At 37.0% G+C, this 21374-nt stretch overlaps 1 protein-coding gene across 1 annotated transcript in view; it reads right to left on the bottom strand.

Annotated features, from left to right (window-relative positions):
• The window catches only part of Man1a2 (mannosidase alpha class 1A member 2), a 128814-nt gene that overhangs the window by 25165 nt on the left and 82275 nt on the right, over positions 1 to 21374 (bottom strand). Inside the window, exons 9-10 of the mRNA XM_027393789.2 lie at positions 11066 to 11181; positions 6286 to 6505 (exon numbers count right to left, since the gene is read on the bottom strand). Coding sequence (XP_027249590.1) covers positions 6286 to 6505; positions 11066 to 11181 — 336 coding nt within the window. The remainder of the gene's footprint in view (positions 1 to 6285; positions 6506 to 11065; positions 11182 to 21374) is intronic.

The following is a 21374-nucleotide window of genomic DNA, read 5'->3' as shown; positions in this document are numbered from 1 at the left end:
ACTCACTCTGTAGACTAGAGATTCGCCTGCCTCTGCCTCCTGACTGCTGGGATTAAGGTGTGCATCACCGCCAGGGTCCAAGTTCTTCTTTTTCAAGCTCTCTATTTGTTGTTACTGGGTTTTCAAGCCTTCTATCTGAGGCCTAGTGCTTTTCTCTGAGCAATATAAATGTCCTATTAACCATAATGATCACATGAGGACAGACACACCATCAGAGCCTCTCACACACTAGGCTGAGCTACACCCAGCCATGAAGTAACTTTGGGGTATTTTTATCATTTTTATCACTACTATTTTACAAAATGAGTTGTTTCAAAAGAACCACATTAGGTTTACCTCTAACAGAATTACAAATAATTCTATTGCTCTGGCATGAAGTATCTCTCAGAACAATATACATCAACATATCAACATGGGGTGCAATCTGACTCTATCAAGAGCTAAGTGGTACCCTGGAAACCAACCCAAAGGTACCTATAACGTGCAATCCATGAACACAGATACTATTCTGCCCCTTTATTTGTGTCTCCGATTATTTTCATCAATATTTTCTAATATTCAGCATATAGTCTTTCTCTCTTGGATTAAATCAATTCGTTAAGTATTATTATTATTCTTTTGCATGTGTGGTGGGGAGGAGTATACACACAAGTGTGAGTGCACACCCACTGCATTTGGAAGCCAAGGAAAAGGCCTTAAGCATCCTCTTTTATCACTCTCTGTCATGTTCCTTTGAAGCAGCACTTCTTGCTGAATCTTGAGCTTGCAATATTGCAGCCAGCAAGATTCAGCCATCCTCCTGTCTCTACTTGCCAGTGCTGGGGTTAAATTCTCAGGCCTAGGCCTGGCTTTTAAGTGGGTGCTAAGAACTCTGATCCTCAAACCACACCGCAAGCATCAGCACAGAGCCATCTCTCTAGCTCCAATTATTTTGTCATTTTGATGTTATCATAAACAGGGTTCTTTTCCTGATTTCTCCCTCCAACAACCTGCAATTAGTGTAAAGAAATACAAGTGATTTTTACACATTGATTTGTATGCTATCACTGCACTGAATTAATTCATTCACTTTAACAGAGTTTTGTTTGTGTGCATGTGCAGTTTCCATTACAATTTCCAACATTCATAATCATCCCATGTGGAAATCAGGACAATTTTTCTTCTTCCTTTCTGATCTGAATGTCTTTCATTTCTTTTCCTTGTCTGACTATTCTTGCTAGTAACTTCTAGTACTATATGGAACAGACTCTGAATTCAAGGCCATCCTTGGTACAGAATGAGACTCTGTTAAGAATAAACAAACAAAAATATTTTTTTAAAAGTCCAACATCATAAGCACTAAGCAGATTATTTGGTCTAGATTCCTTGTGTGTTTTTTCTTTCCTCTAAAGAAAAACAATTTTTTCAGGATGGATCTGGAAATTACTGTATCTGTGAGGAATCCCACACTCAAAAAGATAAATACCATGCATATTCTCTCTGATGTGAAGATCCCAGCTATGAATTTATATCTGTTTCTGTATAGAGATAGCTAGATAGACAGACATTCAAATAAAGCCATGTATGTATTTACATGGGTCTAATAGGGAGGGTAATAACTGTGGGATACCTAGGTAGGAAGGAGACTAATAGAGGGAGAAGAGAATGTGTGAGGGAAGAGTCTACTGAAACAAAATGTAAAAATGCCATAAAGAAAGCTGTAACTTTGTAGACTAACTTTAAATCTGTTAGTACTAAGAGGTGATCAGATTACATTAGCTAATAACTTCCACAATTATAATGATAGAACATCAGAACTAGAATAGAAATTGCTGTCAGAAATTAACATTGTGAGTTTCTCACTGAAAATTATTTTGCTTAGTGGTCATGTATAACTTCACAAACATACAAGAAAAAGAATATTTTTTTTCCTGTAAAGCCTTATGAATGAAAAAGAGCAAGCATAGAAAATCATGTTTAAGACAAACTGAAACAATGCACCAATCAATAGTGTCCCTTGTGTACATCATACTTAAACTGCTATTAAGGCAGTGCTCGTTTCATCAACAGGTTCAGAAATGCTTCCCATAAACCCAGCTAAATATTATAACTGGCTGTTTTCACCACATGGTGAAACACATTAAGATGATTTAATTTTGAATTAATTTTAATCCTAATTCCAACAATGAATGAAAATGAAAATAACTCCCAAGGCAACGCCTACATTACGAATTAGCAGAAATAATTACGAAGGAGGAGATGGAATTTTTAAAATATGGTGGCCAAAAACTTATAATAGAGCCATAAGAAAATGAAGCATAGAACCAGCTGGGAATGCATAGCAACTAGGACTGTACTTTCTAATCCAGGATCCAAGTTGAAAACAAAGACAATTAAAATCAGTAAAAGATTTAAAAGCTCAAGGCACAATCAAACAGCAAGCTTTTGGAGATACCATGACAAAGAGGCCACAGGTTTAACTTGCTATGTAAAACTGACAATCATAAATGGAGACTGATCAACAGTGCTATTAGAAACTAGAATGTAAGAAATACAAAGGGGTCTTTTAAGTCCTCTGGAATTCCCTGTGGGTCTCAAAGGCAGAGACTGTGACACTTTATTTCACCTGCACCTATCTAGCAGAGCACTCAGCATAGAAGGTGTTCCCTGCTTAATGGAATAAGCAGTTTTAGCAACTACGGCGTAGCTTATTCTTAGTATATCTGCTACTATAAATTTGGTGTTTTAAACCTACCATTTATGGTCAAAATCTTCATAACAAAACCCCAACTTCCCATTAACAAATATCTAGGCAAGTCCTCAATGTCTGATTAATATTAGTTTCACTTTTTACCCGTTTTAATAGCTTACAAAAAACTGGGTTCCACTATGGCATTTTCAAACAGAGTTTGCTTTTGTTGTCTCTCTCCCTTCTCCTCCTCTCTCATACCCCCCATGTACCCTCCCTCCCACATCCATGTAACAATGTCACATGATAGTGTGACCCACCCTTCAACACCACCTGCTCCCTTCCTGTCTCCTATTTAGTTTCATGGCTTCTACCTACTCACAACTCATTATTTACATACATTCAAGCATTAAAAGTTAGAGCTACATGAGTGAAAACACGTGATTTTCATATTTCTGAGACTGGGTCACCTTACTTTCCAGATCTACCCATTTTCCTGAAAATTACAGCAAACACTGCTGGCAAAACTGAATGTCTACCCAGAGAAAAATAACCTTAAACCCAGTTTTCACTCATCCCAAAAGACCAAAGGTGTTAACTCAAAACCTGAACCCCCAGAATTGCTAATGGAAAAGCAGGGGATATATGTGGTTATAGGTACATAAATAAGAACTTTCTAAGCAGGACTTCAATAGCACAGGACATAGTCCTAAGAGGTAACAAATGCAACTACATGAAACTAAGAAGTTTCTGCACAGCAAGGCAAACTATCAATAGAGCAAATAGCCCAGAGAATGGGAGAAAAATCTCTGCCATTTATACCTCAGGTAGGGGACTGATAAGTAGCATATATAAAGAACTACAGAGCTTAAATACCCAAACCAGGAAATTAGCAATTGATAAATGGGTTAATAAAATGAACAGACCTGTCTCAAAAGAAAGTACACAAATTGTCAAATGTTATTTTTAAAAATATTCAGTATCTTTGGGACTCCATCTCACCCTAGCCAGAATAGTTATGATTAAGAAAACACAGCCAACATAGCACAGTAACACTACAGGTGAGTACTGGCACAAATACCCTGGCCGTAACTACATGTTCTCCAATTGGACTTAAGACCCACTTAACAAGAAGGGTACCAGACCTTCTTGTACTAGAAACCTAGCTGACCACTTGGTGCTACTGGAAGCATGCTTATTGGAAAAGAATATAACCACTAATAAATTAGTAAACCTAGCCAGTTAATTCCTAACAGCAATCTATAAACATCTGTCCTTATACCCACAGGCAAATGTAGAATCAACCCTCATCAAGGAAATTTCTCTTTGCAATAGACAGAGACAATTAAAGAAAACCACAGCCAATCAAAAGCATAGTCATAGAGCCAGTACCAAGGGATACATCTATAAAACACCACCACACCTAAGGCTCATGGGAGCCAGGTGCCTGCCTCCACACAAAAGACCAAAGAACAAAAAAAGCCAAAGAATACAAAAAGTAAAAAGGAAACAACAGAAGGAGGAGGAATGCCAGGCATTGGTGGCACACACCTTTAATCCCATCACTCGGGAGGCAGAGGCAGGTGGACCTCTGTGAGTTTGAAGCCAGCCTGGTCTACAGAATGAGTTACAGGACAGGCTCCAAAGCAATACAGGGAAACTCTGTCTCGAAAAAACACACACACAAACAAACAAACAAACAAACAAAACAGGCAAATGAAAAAAAAAACAGAAGGAGGGAGGGAGGGAGGAGGAGGGAGGAGGGAGGGAGGGAGGGAGGGAGGGAGAGAGGGAGGGAAGGAGGGAGGGAGGGAGAAAAAAAGGGAAATAAATAATGAGGAAGATGTGGGGAAGAGGAACCCTTAGTCCTTTAGCCCTATTGGTGGAGTCTAAACTAGCAAAGTCACTATGGAAATCAGTTTGGAGGTGTCTTTGTTTCATTTCCTATTGCTGCAATCAAACACCCTTAACAAATACAATTTAGGAAAGTTTATTTTAGATCTCAGAATTCCACATCACAGTCCATCACAGTGGGAAAGCCAAGGCAGCAGGAACCTAAGGCAGTTAGTCACATTACATCCAGTCAGAACCGGAGTACAACAAATCAACCCATATATACTTGTGTCCACTTGCTTTCTCCTTCTATACAATCCAGGGTTCAAATCCACAGAAGGGTGCTGCCCACTTTTAGGCATGTGAAGATAATTTCCAAAGACCAACCTAATCTGGACAATTCTTCATTGAATCATCCACTCCAACTGATTCTAGATTGTGTCAAACTGGTAATTAAAACTAATCACTAACCACTAGCTAACAGGTGGTTCCTCAAAAAACTAAAAGCAGAACTCCTAGATGAACCAGCTATATCCCTCCTGATACACTGAGAGGACTCGACATCACACTGCAGGATACTTAAGTATCCCTGTTCACTGCTGGCCTCCTCACAGTCATGAGGAAAGGGAGCTAGCCTAGGTGTCCACCAACAGTTGAATGGGAAATAACAATGTAACTCAGATGCACAATGGAGTTTTACCCAGCTGTTAACTACATCAAGTGTATAACTCACACTCCATATTATCACTGAAATAATTGTATTTGTAAATAAGATCATTTGACCTAATGCCAACATTTAACAAACTGAAAGAGCATGTGCTAATATTCTTTTGAGGTACATTGAAAAAACAAAAAACCAAAACACTGGTTTAGACAATGATAGAATTGAAGGGTGAATTTCACCTTAAATTCCATTTCTTACTATACAAAAATAACTCAATAGATTTATGAACAAGGACAAATTTCAAGCCAATTATATCTGTGTCATGGCACTTAATGACAAATTAACCCTGAAACAGAAACTCAAGTTACTTTAGAAAAGCAACAATTCAACTTCTGAAACCACTAATAGAAATTACAAGTTTGTAGGATTCCAGGTCACTAATTATTTCAATAGAAAACCATGTTTGTAAAGCCAAACTACCCAGTGCTCTGTAACCCCTTTCATTACTATGCTCGTAATGAGCCATTCCATATACTGACTATCCATCCGTGAATGCACGTAGTATCTGTGTTTTGAACCAATTCTTGTCAACAATAAAAACCATCTCAACCTCTAAAACACAGAGGATCAGAAAATATTATATATTTTCCCAAAGCAATGACAGAGGATTTTTCTTAAACAAACATATAAAAATTACTGGGAATTAAGCAAAAGACAAACTGTCTGATAGCCAGATGACAACTGTACTTTGGAGGTAATCGCTATTCTCTTTTGGTTCCTTTTAAGAGTATAGGCATAGTGATATAAACTAACAGTTTTGGATTTTTATTCAAAAATAAGTGATATTACCTCAAATATTCTACCTTTTGTGTTTACAACAATTATTGTCTAAATATTACAGAATAAAACAAACAAAAATCCCCCCAGAATTTAGAATTTTTAAAAATGATGTTGGAAACATAGTTTTGGAATTAAAAGTTGAGAAAATTATCTGCTATTTTGTATGCAGTGTTTTGAAGTGAACAGTACAAATATGCTATATTTCCCTCCTAATTTCTGGAAAGCATGTTGAACTGAGATGTTATTTTGGACTAAGTCATTAGCCTTATTATGTTCTTACCAGTTCTGTCATATGACTCGTGACATGTTCGTGCAATTTCTGCCCCTAGTTCTAAATAGTGACCTGCTTTGTCCTTTCTGGAACCATCTGCTCCAAGTGCAAACATTCCCCCAGCAAAGCAGGCCAAATGACCCATTTTCCTTTCCAAGTGTCCATTCTTCCATTCTCCAATGAAGACAAGACCTCCTCGGGATTTCTTAATCAGATGTTTTTCTATAGCCTTCAAGGAAAAGATAAACAATTTTAGACACAACTGTTCTGCTTAGTTTTAACTGTCAATGTGACATATCCTAGAATCACCAAGGAAGACAGTCTTAACAAGGAATTATCCAGGTTGGCCTGAGGCCACAGCCAGTCTATGGGGGACTGTCTGGATTGTCAGTTGAGAAAGGAAAGTCACATTCCAAATACAGCAGCACCATTTCATGGGCTGGCCCTGGACTGTGTAAGAGAGAAGAGAGCTGGCTGAACAAAAGCACACAGGTGTCACGCAGAAAGGCCCTCTCTGCTCTTGGCAGTAGGAGTGATGCTTTAGGCTCCTGCCCTGACACAACAAAGGGCTGTAACATGGGACTACAAGTCAAATAAATCTTCTCCTCCCAGTGCTATTTTTTTGGTAGGGTAATGCCACAGCAACAGAAATGAAACAAGAGCACAAACTGTCAGCACAATGTCTGGACTTTTGGACATCAGAAACCTTGGCAGTAGGATACTTCATAAAGCATTAACTTTCACAAATTGGAGACCTAATTTGTAAATAAAATTTTAATAAGTTATCAAAGTATATATAACCTGGAACGAACATCCTAGTTACTACTGTAAGCAAACCAGGAGAGAAATGGCCTTTGAGTGCTTTTCTGCATGATATTACCCACATAGCTTCTCTTGAGCTAAATGAGATTCATAATAATTAATGGACTGAGATAACCTTAAGAAGTTATAACCCAAAAGGATCTCCCAATTCATTTTCTATTCCAAACAACAAAAACTGAACAGAAGATTGTATAAATCAAGGTTTTAGTAATTAGTTAAAATTGCTCTTAAATTTTCATGAAATTATGCCATTTAGCAAAGTAATTTTAAAAAGTGTGATGCACATGGTGAGGCTTTCAAAACTAGTTGAAAGTTGATATATACATTCCTTTAACTACTCAAAGTTTGGTTTCTCAAAGTAGGGTAATTTGTTTTGGATGTTTTGTCATGGGTAAAGGGAGACGACATCAGAAACAGGTTACTCTCCTGGAATGTGAGTTTTACTAAAGATAATGGGGATAGGTAAGAATATTTTACACTAAAATATAAAGAGAAAGTAGGGCTAACAATCAATCACATTTCATTTTAATAATGATATTTTTAAAATGAGCTTTTTACCCCTAGACCCTGTCCTTACACTGTTGAGAAGGGCCGTGCTTTTCTTTCTGAAATAAGTTATGAACTTCTTCAAGGATTAATTCACATTTTGATTACAGGTTGTTTTCTGACATGTTCAATAATATCCAGTTCTGGAAAAATACACCTTATAGTCTTTGTAATGACAACGTGTGTTTTACAGAATTGTAGGGATTATGCTTTCATCATCATATGTTCCAGAAGGCCTGTTATAATGTGGCATGTACTCAATAAGTAATTTTATAAATAATGGTTCTCTTAGATAATTAGATCTGACTGATAAAGGCAACAATAAGTGGCTGATAATCAGATAGGGTTGACCCTGAATTCTAAGTTTTTTTTTTAATTTTTAAGCATGATATATATTTTTTTCAAATATTAATCTTTTGAATAGATGGGCTAAGTGATATTAACATGGCTCAACATACATAATAACTGCCTAAAGAATTGGCTAATTTTTTTTTTTTTGGTTTGTTTGTTTTTGAGACAGAGTCTTACCATGAAGTTCAGACTAGCCTCAAACTCACAGATGTCTGCCTGCCTTTGGGTCCTCCTGAGTGCTGGGGTTAAAGGTATATACCACCACTGTTAGTATTCAGGCATCTGTACTAGCCTGCCCATGGGGTCCTGACAGGATACTCCCTCAGCTGGTGCCACTAAGAGTACCACCTGTGCCTATTCGCTTTGTTCCTTTTTAAAAGCCCCCCCACCTCCTATCCTTCTCTCTTTAGCTCTCTCTCTCCCTCCCTCCCTCCCCTGCTCCCCTACCCCTCTCTCCTGCTGTTCCTGTTCCCAGAGGCCAGTCTTCCCCCCATTCCCTTTCCCCTTTTTATGATCCCTTTCCCTAATTAAAACAAAAAACAAAATCCTCTGCTTGAACCCTGTCGCATGGTGTCTTTCTCTTGAGCACTGCTTTTCTTAAATTACAACAACCACAACTGGAGAGCTTAACTTTTTGCATAATATTTGCATTGTTTTTTGTCATGTCTGGCCTCTACTACACAAATCTTACTATGCTATAAGACAGTCAAACATGCTCATGAACTTACTAGAACTAAAGAAAGGGTGGGTAAACCCTAAACTACCTATGGGGCCCCTGAGATCGACTTTACTGCACTCTTCTCTCTAAAGAATATAACAATGTCTTACATAAAATGCCAATGGTTGAATGGCAATTAGGGTTAATTATATTACCTTTACATATCTGCACTAGCAATACCATAGCTGCCTTGCTGCCAAAGGGCCATTAAAATGTATATTTCATAGACTACTTTAAAAAATAAAGAGACTGGATGTAAATTTGGTCTAAAACCTCTAACAGCACTAAGATGAAGAAATCAGGATTATAGTAATCTGTAGAGGAGAGGAGCAGGATGGGAATGGAAGCATTTCAAACATTTTCTCAGAAGTATCACATAAATTAGAATGAATCTTAAAACACTATCTCTTCCGTGAACTCAAGTTATTTTACAATTCAAAATACTGTCTCTTAACAGGAGTATTTGCTGAAGATAACAAAATACAAAACTTATATAGCTGAGATCATATTTTGCAATGAAATTTCACCAATTTTTTTTTAAAGCAGGAATCCATTCTAAACTTAAAAACTAATAAAAAACAGAATGGAAGAAACAAATATATAAAGTAATGTTCATATAGTATATGTAATGGAAAATAATTTCAAATTTTAAGATTAACTTTCAAAACAATCACACCTATCCAATGAATATGAATATATATATGTATATATATATAGCACAAACTATTTTAAAAGTGATAATAAAATAATAAAAAATATTTCTTTTTCTTCTGACAAGAAAGGTTAAAAGAACCCATTTTAGGTTAAGAATATAATAAAAAATATAAAGAAAAATCATTAAATAACATGGTAAAAGTCACAATTTTGCGAAAAAAATTAAATATATTCATTTCAAATACTTACAGTACCTATTACAGTTGGGGGATTTGTGCTGGGCACTGAAAGTAACAAACAAATTATTCTCTATTCTTTAAGAAACTAGGGAAACTAACTAAGGACTATTTGCAATACATCACTCTGGTTCTAAATATTCTAGAAAATTCTTAGATCACAACTTTTCAGGATCATTTTCTTTTTTTTTTTTTCTTTCTTTTCTTTTTTTCTTTTTTTTTTTTGTTTTTGTTTTTGTTTTTGTTTTTTTTGGGACAGGGTTTCCTTTGTGGCTTTGGAGGCTGTCCTGGAACTAGCTCTTGTAGACCAGGCTGGTCTCAAACTCACAGAGATCCGCCTGCCTCTGCCTCCTGAGTGCTGGGATTAAAGGCGTGCACCACCACCACCACCGCCTGGCTCAGGATCATTTTCTAGGCTTAAATTTGAACAGAGAAAATTTTGTAGCTTTTTGAAATTTAAGGCTTCATAAAAATTTTAGAAATCACATGTTTAAATTTAGATTCTTCATTAAACTTTAATTCAATTTATTAACTAATCCCTCATGAAATGTTTTTTGAGTGACTACAGTAAGCAAGGCAGCGTGTATCACACATTAACTTGCATACCAGAGCACCTTTAAAAACAACGGCAGTAAATCAGCTACCAACAAAATAAAGGATATAAAATGGGTAATGAAGATTTTTGGTTTGATTTTTAAACTTACAAAACTATAATGCTGAAGATAGATGATTATATCAGAAGGATTGCGTTATATTAAAATCATCAAGGAGATACAGATTTACAATAGGTCAGAAAGTCAGTAACTTATTAAATGATTAACATTTTTCTATTTTTTAAATTATTTCTTAGAAATTTCACAGAATTAACTCCAAGGTTTTAAGCTGTCATTCATGTATATATCTCAAACAATATAAAGCAGTGATGAAGAGGACAGGCTCAGCTCCAGACTCTCAGCTCTGTGACCTTCACCAAGCCACGTGAGCACTGCCACAGTGTCTTAAGGTCTTCACATGTCAAGTAATGACAATAATCAGATGGAATCATCTATGTAAACGGGCTTGAACAGTGCCTGGCACAGAGGAGGCAACTCACAAGTGGGCACCATGACGTTTCTTTACTCAAAGATTCTCAATATGTGGGCTTAAACCATCACTTTAAAGAAGAAATGTTTACAGATAAGGATGAAGTCGGTAGTTTTACCAGTCTCTGTAGAAATTAACAAACTGTAATTAAAACAATGTTTATATATACACTCACTAAACTCTTCAATTTTCTTTAAAGTGTCATAAATAAGAGTTGATGTAAGGACTATTAAAATACTAACAAACTGCAGTGAATGAACACAATGTTTATGATATATATATTTCCTGGATGCCTATAATTAAACAGTTAATCTGTTCAGTCACTATCTAATACTCAACACATATATTCACTGTAAGAAAAAAGTCAAACAATAATCACCTCAACAGCATCATCATACATCCTTCTTGCCTCATGGTCTGTTTTATCTGACATCAGCCACGCTTTCAGTAAGTATTCATAAAAACTATCTCCCAGGCCACCAACTGATGTGTGATCTGTAGCAAAAGAGAAAAGAGGGTTTGGGTAAGGGAAAAGATGATAAAAACAATTCAAATAATATTTTAAATAATAAATACCATTTAGCAGATAAATTAATCATAGTGGCATGGCTATTGGCTCCCCTAATTTTCTAGGGAATCTTTTCTTCTCTGTATGTGGTATTTTACATTGATGAGTCTTTTTCTTAAATCATATAGTTTGTACATTGTTGTCCATCCAGACTTTTGCAGAAGTAAAATAATCATCATCTATACAATAGTGGCTTTAAATATACAACAATTTAAAATGACACTTATACTTGTTACTAAACAAAGGGCACCGACTCCTAAACATCTCTATACAACAAGGTCTAGTGGTGAATCTTGTTTGGAAGGCAAGATTCACTTTGTAATATATTTTCCTTAGGTTTTCAGTTCTGTCCTTAATATTTTTCACATATTAGTACACATTGCTTTTCATAGGTATACTCTTACCTATCACTTACACTTTTAAACTACAACACCAAGGAAGGCACACTGTCATGCCTTACTTCCCACAAATCTGGCTGTACATCACGGGATTTTAATCACAAAATCCCCATTGTCTCAGTACAAAAAGAAAAACACCCTAGCACGTATAAACCTTTCAACCAATCAGACAGTACTATCACAGGAAGGTGTCTTATGAGAAAAACTTGCAATTTGGTTGCAGGAAATGACATGTTAGAATTTATCTTTTAGATCACAGAATATACCTGTGGAGTATTAGTATAAAACTACAAGTAAAGCAGAAGAGAATATATTAATACTTCCGGTTTTCCTAGGCAGATGCTCTTAAACACAAAATGAAGGAGTCAAAAGTAAAAGTTTTAACTTTCTATGGCACAAACTAAATTTAAGACAAATAATAAGTCTGAAAGAAGAAATTGAATAGAATGTAATTGCAACATACATGACAGGAAAAAGTGTAATGCTCTAAGCTAAGACCTCTGGTAAGAAAAACAAGACAAAGGAAAGAAGGATATAAAAATTAACAAAAGAAACAAGACTGTCATTACCTAAGAAAACGCACTCAACTCCAGTGGTCAGAGAAAAGCCAAGTAAAATAACAAGATTCTATTACTGTTTAGCAAGTCCCCAGGAATATTTTTAGATTTTTATCAATTATTTATTTGTGTATATAAATAGGCATATATATACCACAGCATGTGTATATGGGGGGGACTCTCTCCTTGCACCAAGTTTGTCTTAGGAATCAAACTCAATCTTCAGGCATCATAGCAAGTGCCTTTACCTACTGAGCCATCTTGGCAGCCCAAATAGGGAGGGGAAGAGGGAGGGAGGGAGGAACAAAGAGGAAGAGGAGAGGGGGGAAAGAGGAAGGGAAGGAGAGAGAATTGTCATCTGTCTGTCTGTCTGTCTGTCTGTCTGTCTATCTATCTATCTATCTATTTATCTATCATCTTCCAATCTACCTACCTACCTACCTACCTATCATCTTCCATAAAGGTTTGAACCCAGGCCTTGTATATGCAAGGTAAGCATTCTACCACTGTTTTATATCCTCAACTGTCCTCGAGCATTTTAAAAGACATAATATTCAGTGCTGACAACATAATTCAAATTGTTGGGACTGGAGGTAGATACCAAAACTTAATATAGGACCCTAGTTCTGGAAATATTTTATAATATTATCTGAAAAACACAAATACAGGGGTAAAAATACCCAACATAGAATTACTTCCATTTGTAAAAAGTTGAACTAGCCTGAACTATCTAGGGAAATTGAGTATAAATATAGTACTATACGATAATTAAAAAGAATCCAGCATGTCTGTGATCTCACATTGAAGGGTATCTATTTTTATACTGTTAAGTGTGGAAAGGGAGCAGCTCTGAATATTTATAGTTTGACATTGCTAAAAATTATATATTAAAGAATGTTAGGGTACAAAGTCTTTGAACAGAATTGCTAACAGTGATTATCGGAGCACATGTAATTTCATGTAACTCAAAATCAACTTCTATTGTAGAAAACAAATGGGTGAAAGGGCTATCATTTACACTGTTAAGCAATACATTCAATGTTCCCATAGCTCCCATATACCTGAAACACCATTTTATGTCACTATTTCCCTGAAATTATAAGCAAATATGTTGATGAATTTTAATACAATGTACATCACTAAGATCACACAGCTGTAAGTACACACCATTCCCAGCATCCTAACAGACTTCACACAACCTTCAGTGAGCACTCAATCCCTGAGAACAGCTTCTCTAACCTGTGTCACCATATTTCCTAAGTAATACAATATAAAAATGTCCATTTACTAACTTAACGCTGCTAAGAGCTATCTCTTGTTTTCTACCTAAGTATGTAAAGGAACGTTGCTTTGCTTGAGTCTCTTAAAGTTAACTGAGCATCACAGAAGATGGCTGGAGGGTAAGACATGGCTGTGAGATGATAGCTCACTCAATTTCAGACTAAATACATCTGTAACTACATTTCTAATAGGTTACAATATAGAACATGTCTACATTTAAGAATTCTATGGTGGCCAAGTGATGATGGGTTTATAGGGTAAAAAAACAAAACAAACAAAAAAACTGCTAACATCAACATTTTATAATCAAAAAAGGCATAATAGTCTGCTACTATAAATATTGAAGCAATACAGCAATGAAATAGTAGATGAGAAGAGTCACAATGGGGCAGAGACTGCCAGTCCTCTGGGGACTGTTTGGTAAGAAGCACAGAAACAGCAGTGTTACATCTGGAGAGGAACCATTTTAAAACAAGTGGATCAAAATGAGGGCACAGTACTGCCACCAATTTCAGTCTCAACTTTGTGGTTACGTCAGAATGTCTTCATTCCTACAGAACCATTACATCTCCTTCACATCTTCTCACTCCACCAAGGACTCACTTATCATGAGGTTTATTTGCTGTGTTCATACTTCATCATTACTTTCTTGCATAGCTCTTAGTTTTCTCTGTTTTCTGGCCACCATGCTAGTGTTTATCATATTTTTTATTGTTCACTACTGTCTAGCTTCTCAACAACAGGACCTACTATATCTGCAATTCTATATCTTGGTCTACACAGGATTTACTGAATTTCTTGAGTAAATGCTTAAGAAAAAGCATGTCAGACAAAACACCTTACTGTTTGGAATGGTTTTACTATATTCCCACTTCATTTTATAGTATATGGGTATTAAGTTCAAGGGCAGAAACAATTTTCCCTCAGAGTTTCTTCAAAGTACTGTCCTATCACTATTTAAAATCCACTCTTATTAGTAAGAAACCTGATGCCATTTTTCAGGTTCAATATATTCCTATTTCCTTACATTCAACTTTGCTTTCCAGAGCTTAGAATCTTCATTTTAACATTAACTACATTTAAGTACCACCACCACCACTACCAAAACAACTACAATGACCACCACCACCACCACCACAATCCCCATCACTACCCCAGCCACTAACCCCTGTATGCCAAGCACTACTCAAACTAAAGACTGGTTATTTTTCAATTATTGGATAATTATTTTCTATTGTTCTTAGTAATTATCTCTATTCTTCTCAGTTCTCTCTTGATCTAAAGAGGCTCACCTTAGTCAGGTTCAAAAAAAAAAAAATGGTGAATTTTAAGCCTAGGAGTTTAGAGTGATTTGCTACTTAGCAGCAGGTAAGCAGTATTTTGTCTTTGGGGGCTAAAGGCCACATAGGAAATTACTTTTTGTGTAACAGTGGTGTAGGTCACTGTAAAAGAGTTAGACTTACTGCAATGAAAAGGGATTGGGAAGTTGAAAGGTTCATATAAAATTTCGGGAAATGGGAAAAAAGAATTCAAGAAGTAGGAAAAGATGATATTAGGAACACAATCAAAAGGTCAGTACAATGGACAGTACACTCTCTGCAATTAGATAAATAAAGGTAAAACCAACTGAGTTAATGCCCTGACTGGTAATGAGACTTTTTAAAGTACTTGGGATACAATTCAGGATTCAAACATAATGGGCAAGTGCTCTCTACCATGAAGCCACACTTCTGGTTCCATCTTTACTTTTGTTTTGATTTTGTACATAGGTCATCTAGGTACAGAAGAAATGCAAAGAGCTATGGTGGCTGTGATGGCATTACTAGAATGTGATAAAAGAGGAAGTGTGGAGCTAATTGGAGGAAGTGGGTACTTGAAGGTGCCGTGTTATTCAGAGGCAAGGGATATGTTACCTATTTTTATTGTTGTGATGGCTGTCTCAAGTGTGATGTTTTGGAACTTGCTATTAACATTTTCCAACAGCTTGCTGCATATTAATTATATTTTAATAAAGCATATTTTTAAACAAAGAAACAAAAATAATATTTAAAATCAGTAGAAACCCAACAAACTTGTTTGTTTTACCTTAGATTTTAGAATGTCAAGATTTTCATACTGAAAATTTCAAAACTCTACATATTCTGATACTAAAAATACACATAAAAATTGTCAACAAAGTTGAAAATAGGCAACAAGAAAAAAAGAGGGCTGGTAGGAGGATCACACAGAAAATATAAAGAAAACAAAGAATAGGGAATAAATTATCTAAGTAACAGAGCTGAACAGCAGTGATCCAGTGGGAACTGGACACCACACATGTATGGCAACTTATCTAAACTACTTGGCTAATTGCATGAATGGAAACATGTGGGCAGATAAGAGGGCAATAACATGAATATTCATTCTCTTATTAGTGTGGCTCCTATGCAACAGAGGATGAACAGGAAAGAAGTAACAGGAACAGCTCCTGTCCCGGCATTATAAACGCTGCTCCATTGCTCTTCTGGTGTATCCAACCAACACAATCACTCTGGATCAACTCAGCTGTCTCCTCTACTATTAGCACCAAACTCACAACATCCACCATCAAAGAAAACCTCAATGTTGCCCATCATCTCCTTTTTTGTTTGTTTAAGATAGGTTTTTCTTTGTGTATTCTGGATGTCCTAGAACTGACTCTGTAGACCAGGTTGGCCTCAAACTCACAAAGATCTGCCTCCCTCTGCCTATCTTCCTCATGACTACTTGATGAGTGTTCTTTCCTGTGACCTAAAGTAGATTTCTGAAATCCAAGTCCTCCATTGCTTCACCTATCTCCGCAAAAGGGAGAAGATCAGAGTGAAGAAGGTGCCGAAAACGCGTCCTTGGATTTTCTGCACTCTTCCATACCCCTTTGATTAATAAGAGAATAGAGCACCTGTTCTCTACTATAGTCCTCTGGCTCTAAAGCCTGACCACTTCAGTTTCTTTCTCATGAGGGCTCTCTTTTTATTTGTAACTTTTAGCCTTCAATTACACCAGCCTCTTAGCATTTGATATTTATAATAACTCCTTACAATTTAATCATCTTCCTTGACTATTACACTCCTGGGTGTGCTATCTATCAGGTGTGCTTAATGAAAGGGGAAAATTCTGGGTGATGCCAACTTTCCAACTGCAGCAGAGTGACAAATGGTGCTCCTCACGGACACTGGAAATACTGGAGGAGAATGGCTTAAAGGGAAAGGTATTTCAACTGGTCTTTTGAATTTTGAGATGCTAGTTACATACCTAAATGAAGCTAACAAAAAAAGCAATCATGTTAACAGGAAATCAGGGAAAAGCTAAACAAGGTGACACACCGTCATCTAAGTGTGAAAGGGAGTTCACTTGAGCATGCACATTAGCAGACACTGCTACTTTGGAGAGAATATGAACAGTTAAAGAATGGGGAACAGGAAAGAAGGTCACAGCAGACACTGCAGATCAGTGAGCATATGCAAAAAAGAAGGCATAGCGTAAGGTCCTGGGAGATGGCACACAAAGAGGGGTGGGTAAGAGCATGATCTCTGCAGCCAGTCTGCTGTGCTCGGTGATCACTACCTATATTTTACCTTGTGCAAATGGACTGATTTCGCTGCACTTTACTTTCCCCATCAACAGACAGGGAAAGAAAAATAGCATTTACCTCTTAAGTCCATGTAAGCTTGCAGATCAATCATTGAATTGGCATAGACTGTTCTGAGCTATGAGTTCACTAGACAAACACAAGAGAGGGAAGTTTGAAAACTAAGGAATGATCATGATTTTTAAATTTACAAATAGATCAGGTGAGGTAATAACTAAAACTTTTCTTCACTCTCTCAATACACATTTCTTGAATGGCCTCAGGCCCTATTCTAGGCACTAGGGATAAACAGGGAATAAAACACTCTTTCATGGATCTTGTATTCTGTTGAGAGATGAAAAGTAGGAAAGATAAAAGAGCAAGCAATAGGACCACTATGTATCAGATACTATTTCAAGTACTTTATACATAATAAGCCAACTCATCTTTACAATAATATCATAAAGCATATTACATTGCTATTATCCAGACTGTACAGATGAGGAAACTAGGATGCAAAGTGGTTAAGTAATCAGGTCACAAAGCTAGAATGTAGCAGACATGAGTCAAATCCAGCTATTTTGGATGGAGCTAGTTAAAAAACAGGGCATTGCAAAAGGAGGCGAAACATTCCATCCTATAGAAAAGCTCCTTAATAAACTAAGGAAGTAAACAACTCACAAACTTCAGGAAGTCCCTGAAACTGACCCAATTCATTGGCTCATTTTGCAAGCATATATAAGCAGTAAGGACTGCTGAGAGACACTCTCAGACAAGCTGAGGTTCTTAGAAGAGATTCAGGGTGGACCACCTAGAAAGAGACCAGACAAGCTGTCTAGAAAAAGCAGGCAAGCAGAGCATTTGAAGGAAGCAGAGATGCCTAGAAGAGGCACAGACAACCTGTGTTGCCTCAAAGAAAAAGTCTCTAAGCTGTTGAGCTGCCTGCAAGTTGTGAAATATACTTGAAGCTCCAGCATTCACGAGCTCTTACCATGCTGGGTAGGTTTGGTGATGCAGCTGTCTTTAAGTCATTTCTGTTCCCTCACCCACTTTTCTCTAAGTAATCACAATAAAATTCATTAATTCACCAAGTTGGACTTTGGTGGTATCCTTACCTCAGTCTGTCCTTGGTTCCCTATCTAGGATTAGATAATATTCCTCATGTCCCCAGAAACAGTGTCACACAACAGTTAGAATATAGATGGTATTTTACACCATTGCACTGGGAAGAAGGCAAAGAGAACCAAGGATAAAGAGCAAATTCATAAAGACTGAGTACAGCTAAGTGAGACTAAAGGAAAAGCAAAAGAATGTCCTAGAAAGCAAGTGTTTCAAGAAAAGAAACACATGTTGATGAACTCACAGCTAAGGTCCACAAAGTGGCTGCTGCATTTATAGAACATGGAGATTCCCAGTAACTATGACCATTGTGATGAAATTCCAAGTTTTTCTAAGACATTATATATCTGGAGAGTGTACCTAACAGTTCAAAACAGAATGCACCTTTTAAAATCTGATTTATGAAGACCATTATCAGTGTGGGTGTCAGGGTATGGTTTGAACACATGATTGAGAACAAGCTTCAGAGGCTGGTTCTGTCTCTTCACATTGGGTCTAGGGACTGAACACAAAGAAATATGCTGCAGACAAAATACAGGAACAGAATATTTTGGTGAAAAATAACACTATGGAATGGTAATTTAGTGTCATAGGAGAAAGTTACAAAGGAGTATCCTTAAGAGCTAGTGTTTGTCATCAGGAAAAATTTTTTAATGGTAAAGAAGCATCAAGTGGAAGGCAAATAAACTCCAGCATCATGTCAGACAATGAGAAGGTTGGCTTGTTGTTGGTCTTTCATTTTTAAAATTTTACGTGTATGGGTGTTTTGCCTGCATGTGTTGCCTGTGAAGCATATATACACAGTTCCCACAGAGGCCAAAAGGTGTTAGATCTGGGACTTGAGTTACTAATGGATGTGAGCATAAACCCAGGCCCTCTGGATAAGCACCCAGTGCTCTTAACCTCTAAGCCATTCCTCCAGACCCACTAACTGTATTTTAAAGTAATATTTTTTAAGGGCTTTGCACTTTGGTGTCATGTGCCAATTTCTGGATTTTCTATAGATATAAGAAAGGATGGGAGGGAGAAACAACTCATAAATAGGATTAAAGGAAATGACACAGAAAGGAGAAGATGCAAGCCTTTATTTAGATCTATGGGTCAGGAACTGTGTTTTTCTATCTATGAACTCTTGTTAGGGTTTACTGATGTAACAAGTTACTTAATTCATGGGAATTAGTCTCAGTCTTATAGGTCCACTCAAGCTCACTCGGGCAGCTGGTCTGGGGGGAAAACTGCAGAAGTTAGAGATCTAAAGCCTATCTAAGATCTAAGATCTAAGACTATAACATCACTAGGTGGTCTAGCTTCTCTATTTGAACCACTGACTTGGGACTGCCTACCTGTCAGATCTGATGAACCATGCATTACAAGAATCTTCTGATACTGGGATGCATTTTAAAGCACACTGGTCACTCACACATCCATCTCTACAGATCAGGCCATCTGAGGGGATGTTTATAACAGAAGCTCTTTCTAGAAGCAGCTCCAAACAGAAGGCTAGAATACAAGCTAGTGTGAAGCATTTTCAAACACAGTGCCTCACAATTATGACCCCCACAAGCTTCAGACTAAAGAACTCACCAGGAGAAATAGCAGAGGCATAGAAGTCAAGCAGGAAAGCCAGGGTTTGTATTGTAACTCCAAACATTATACATTCTAATCTTTCCACAATTTTAAAGTTAGTAATAGAAAACTTAATGAACCTGTAGTGACTGGTTTCCTAGATTGGTTTCACTTTAAGTCATTAAATGGCATAGGCTAATCATTGTATGTAAAAATGAGAGAACTGAAGTAAAAAGGGAAGAGAACCAATGCCTTTAAATTTAGGTTCCTTATGATAGTCTTTTAAATCTGTTGCCGAGTCCTTAGCCTGAGAGTAATTACTAGCAATTACTCTCTGATTGCTATGTGCATATCAGACATTATCATCACTCTAATTATAATACAGTTAGCCAAAGCTGAATGGCTAACTTTCAGTTCAATTAAATGTTTGTTTTGCAGTTTATTTATAGCTATGACAGATGTATACTGCTCAAAGATAATTATGGAATTTGATACTTTCCAGAACTGATAAAAAACATACAAAAACACAAAAAAGAACAAATCAGACAATTTAGTAGGGATTGCAGCTGCTAACGGAATATAAGGCCAGCTTGCTAAGGTTTTAAAATCTGTCTGCCAAAACACCCAGTGAACAGCACTTTCTCTAGCATTCTCAAAATTAATAATTGCTGACGATGAATATATTACAAAGTAGTTTCGATTTATTTTGTGGAGAAAAAAGAGTGGCAAATGAGTTCTCCTTTTTGACTGGGCCTTTTATTGTGGTGATCTACACATAACACTGACAGTGCCACTGGCACCACAGTGAAGCGGGCAAGTCAAGGACACTAGTTGCAATCAATGGGTGACCATGATCACTACCTGTTCCTGAAACTTTAGGACTAATAAAGAAAAGAAGTTTATTTAGTTCACAATTTTGAAGATTCAAGATCATGGTGTCAGCATCTACTCAACTTTGGTGGAGGCAATCTGACTATATCACAACATAGCAAGGAATCAGAAGAGGAAGTGGTAGACAGGGTGGGAGTACTCTGAAACAACCCATCTTCAGAAAAGCTACCTCCTCCACAAGACCAGCACCAGCTCCTCTGGGGACAGGGCTCCAATGACCCAATTACCTTGTGCCTGTGTACCACTGTAAAGTGTTCTAGTCAATAATAGTAATTATGTTCACAGAGAGAGGTAAACATGACCACTACCCATTCCTGGAACCTTTTCACAACCTAAATGTTCCACTATATTACTGCTGTCACCCTCAGGCCAGAGGCTCTAGCAACTGAACCTCTACAAGATAAAGCACATCTAAGGCAGCTCATTTCCAGCTCCTGGCATCTGGGACACTGGGATATAAGCATCGGAGTCTGTTTTTCATGCATTTGGTGGTTATTCATTAGGGAATTTTTTTTGCCTTTTTGGAAACTTCCAGGGTTTTATCCTGGCTGCAAGGTTTCTAGTTCCCACCAGAAATGACAAGTGCTCTAATTTCTTCACATTTACCAAGGCTCACTTTTGATTACAGCCACTATGGTAGCTGTGAATGGTAGTTGCAGTGGTTTTCATTTGCATTTCCATAAGGACATCAGTTTTCATTTACTTATATTCCATCTACATAT

The sequence above is a fragment of the Cricetulus griseus genome (genome assembly GCF_003668045.3).
Source record: "Cricetulus griseus strain 17A/GY chromosome 1 unlocalized genomic scaffold, alternate assembly CriGri-PICRH-1.0 chr1_0, whole genome shotgun sequence".
Taxonomy (NCBI): Eukaryota; Metazoa; Chordata; class Mammalia; order Rodentia; family Cricetidae; genus Cricetulus; species Cricetulus griseus.
This window is presented reverse-complemented; position numbering and strand designations above follow the sequence as displayed.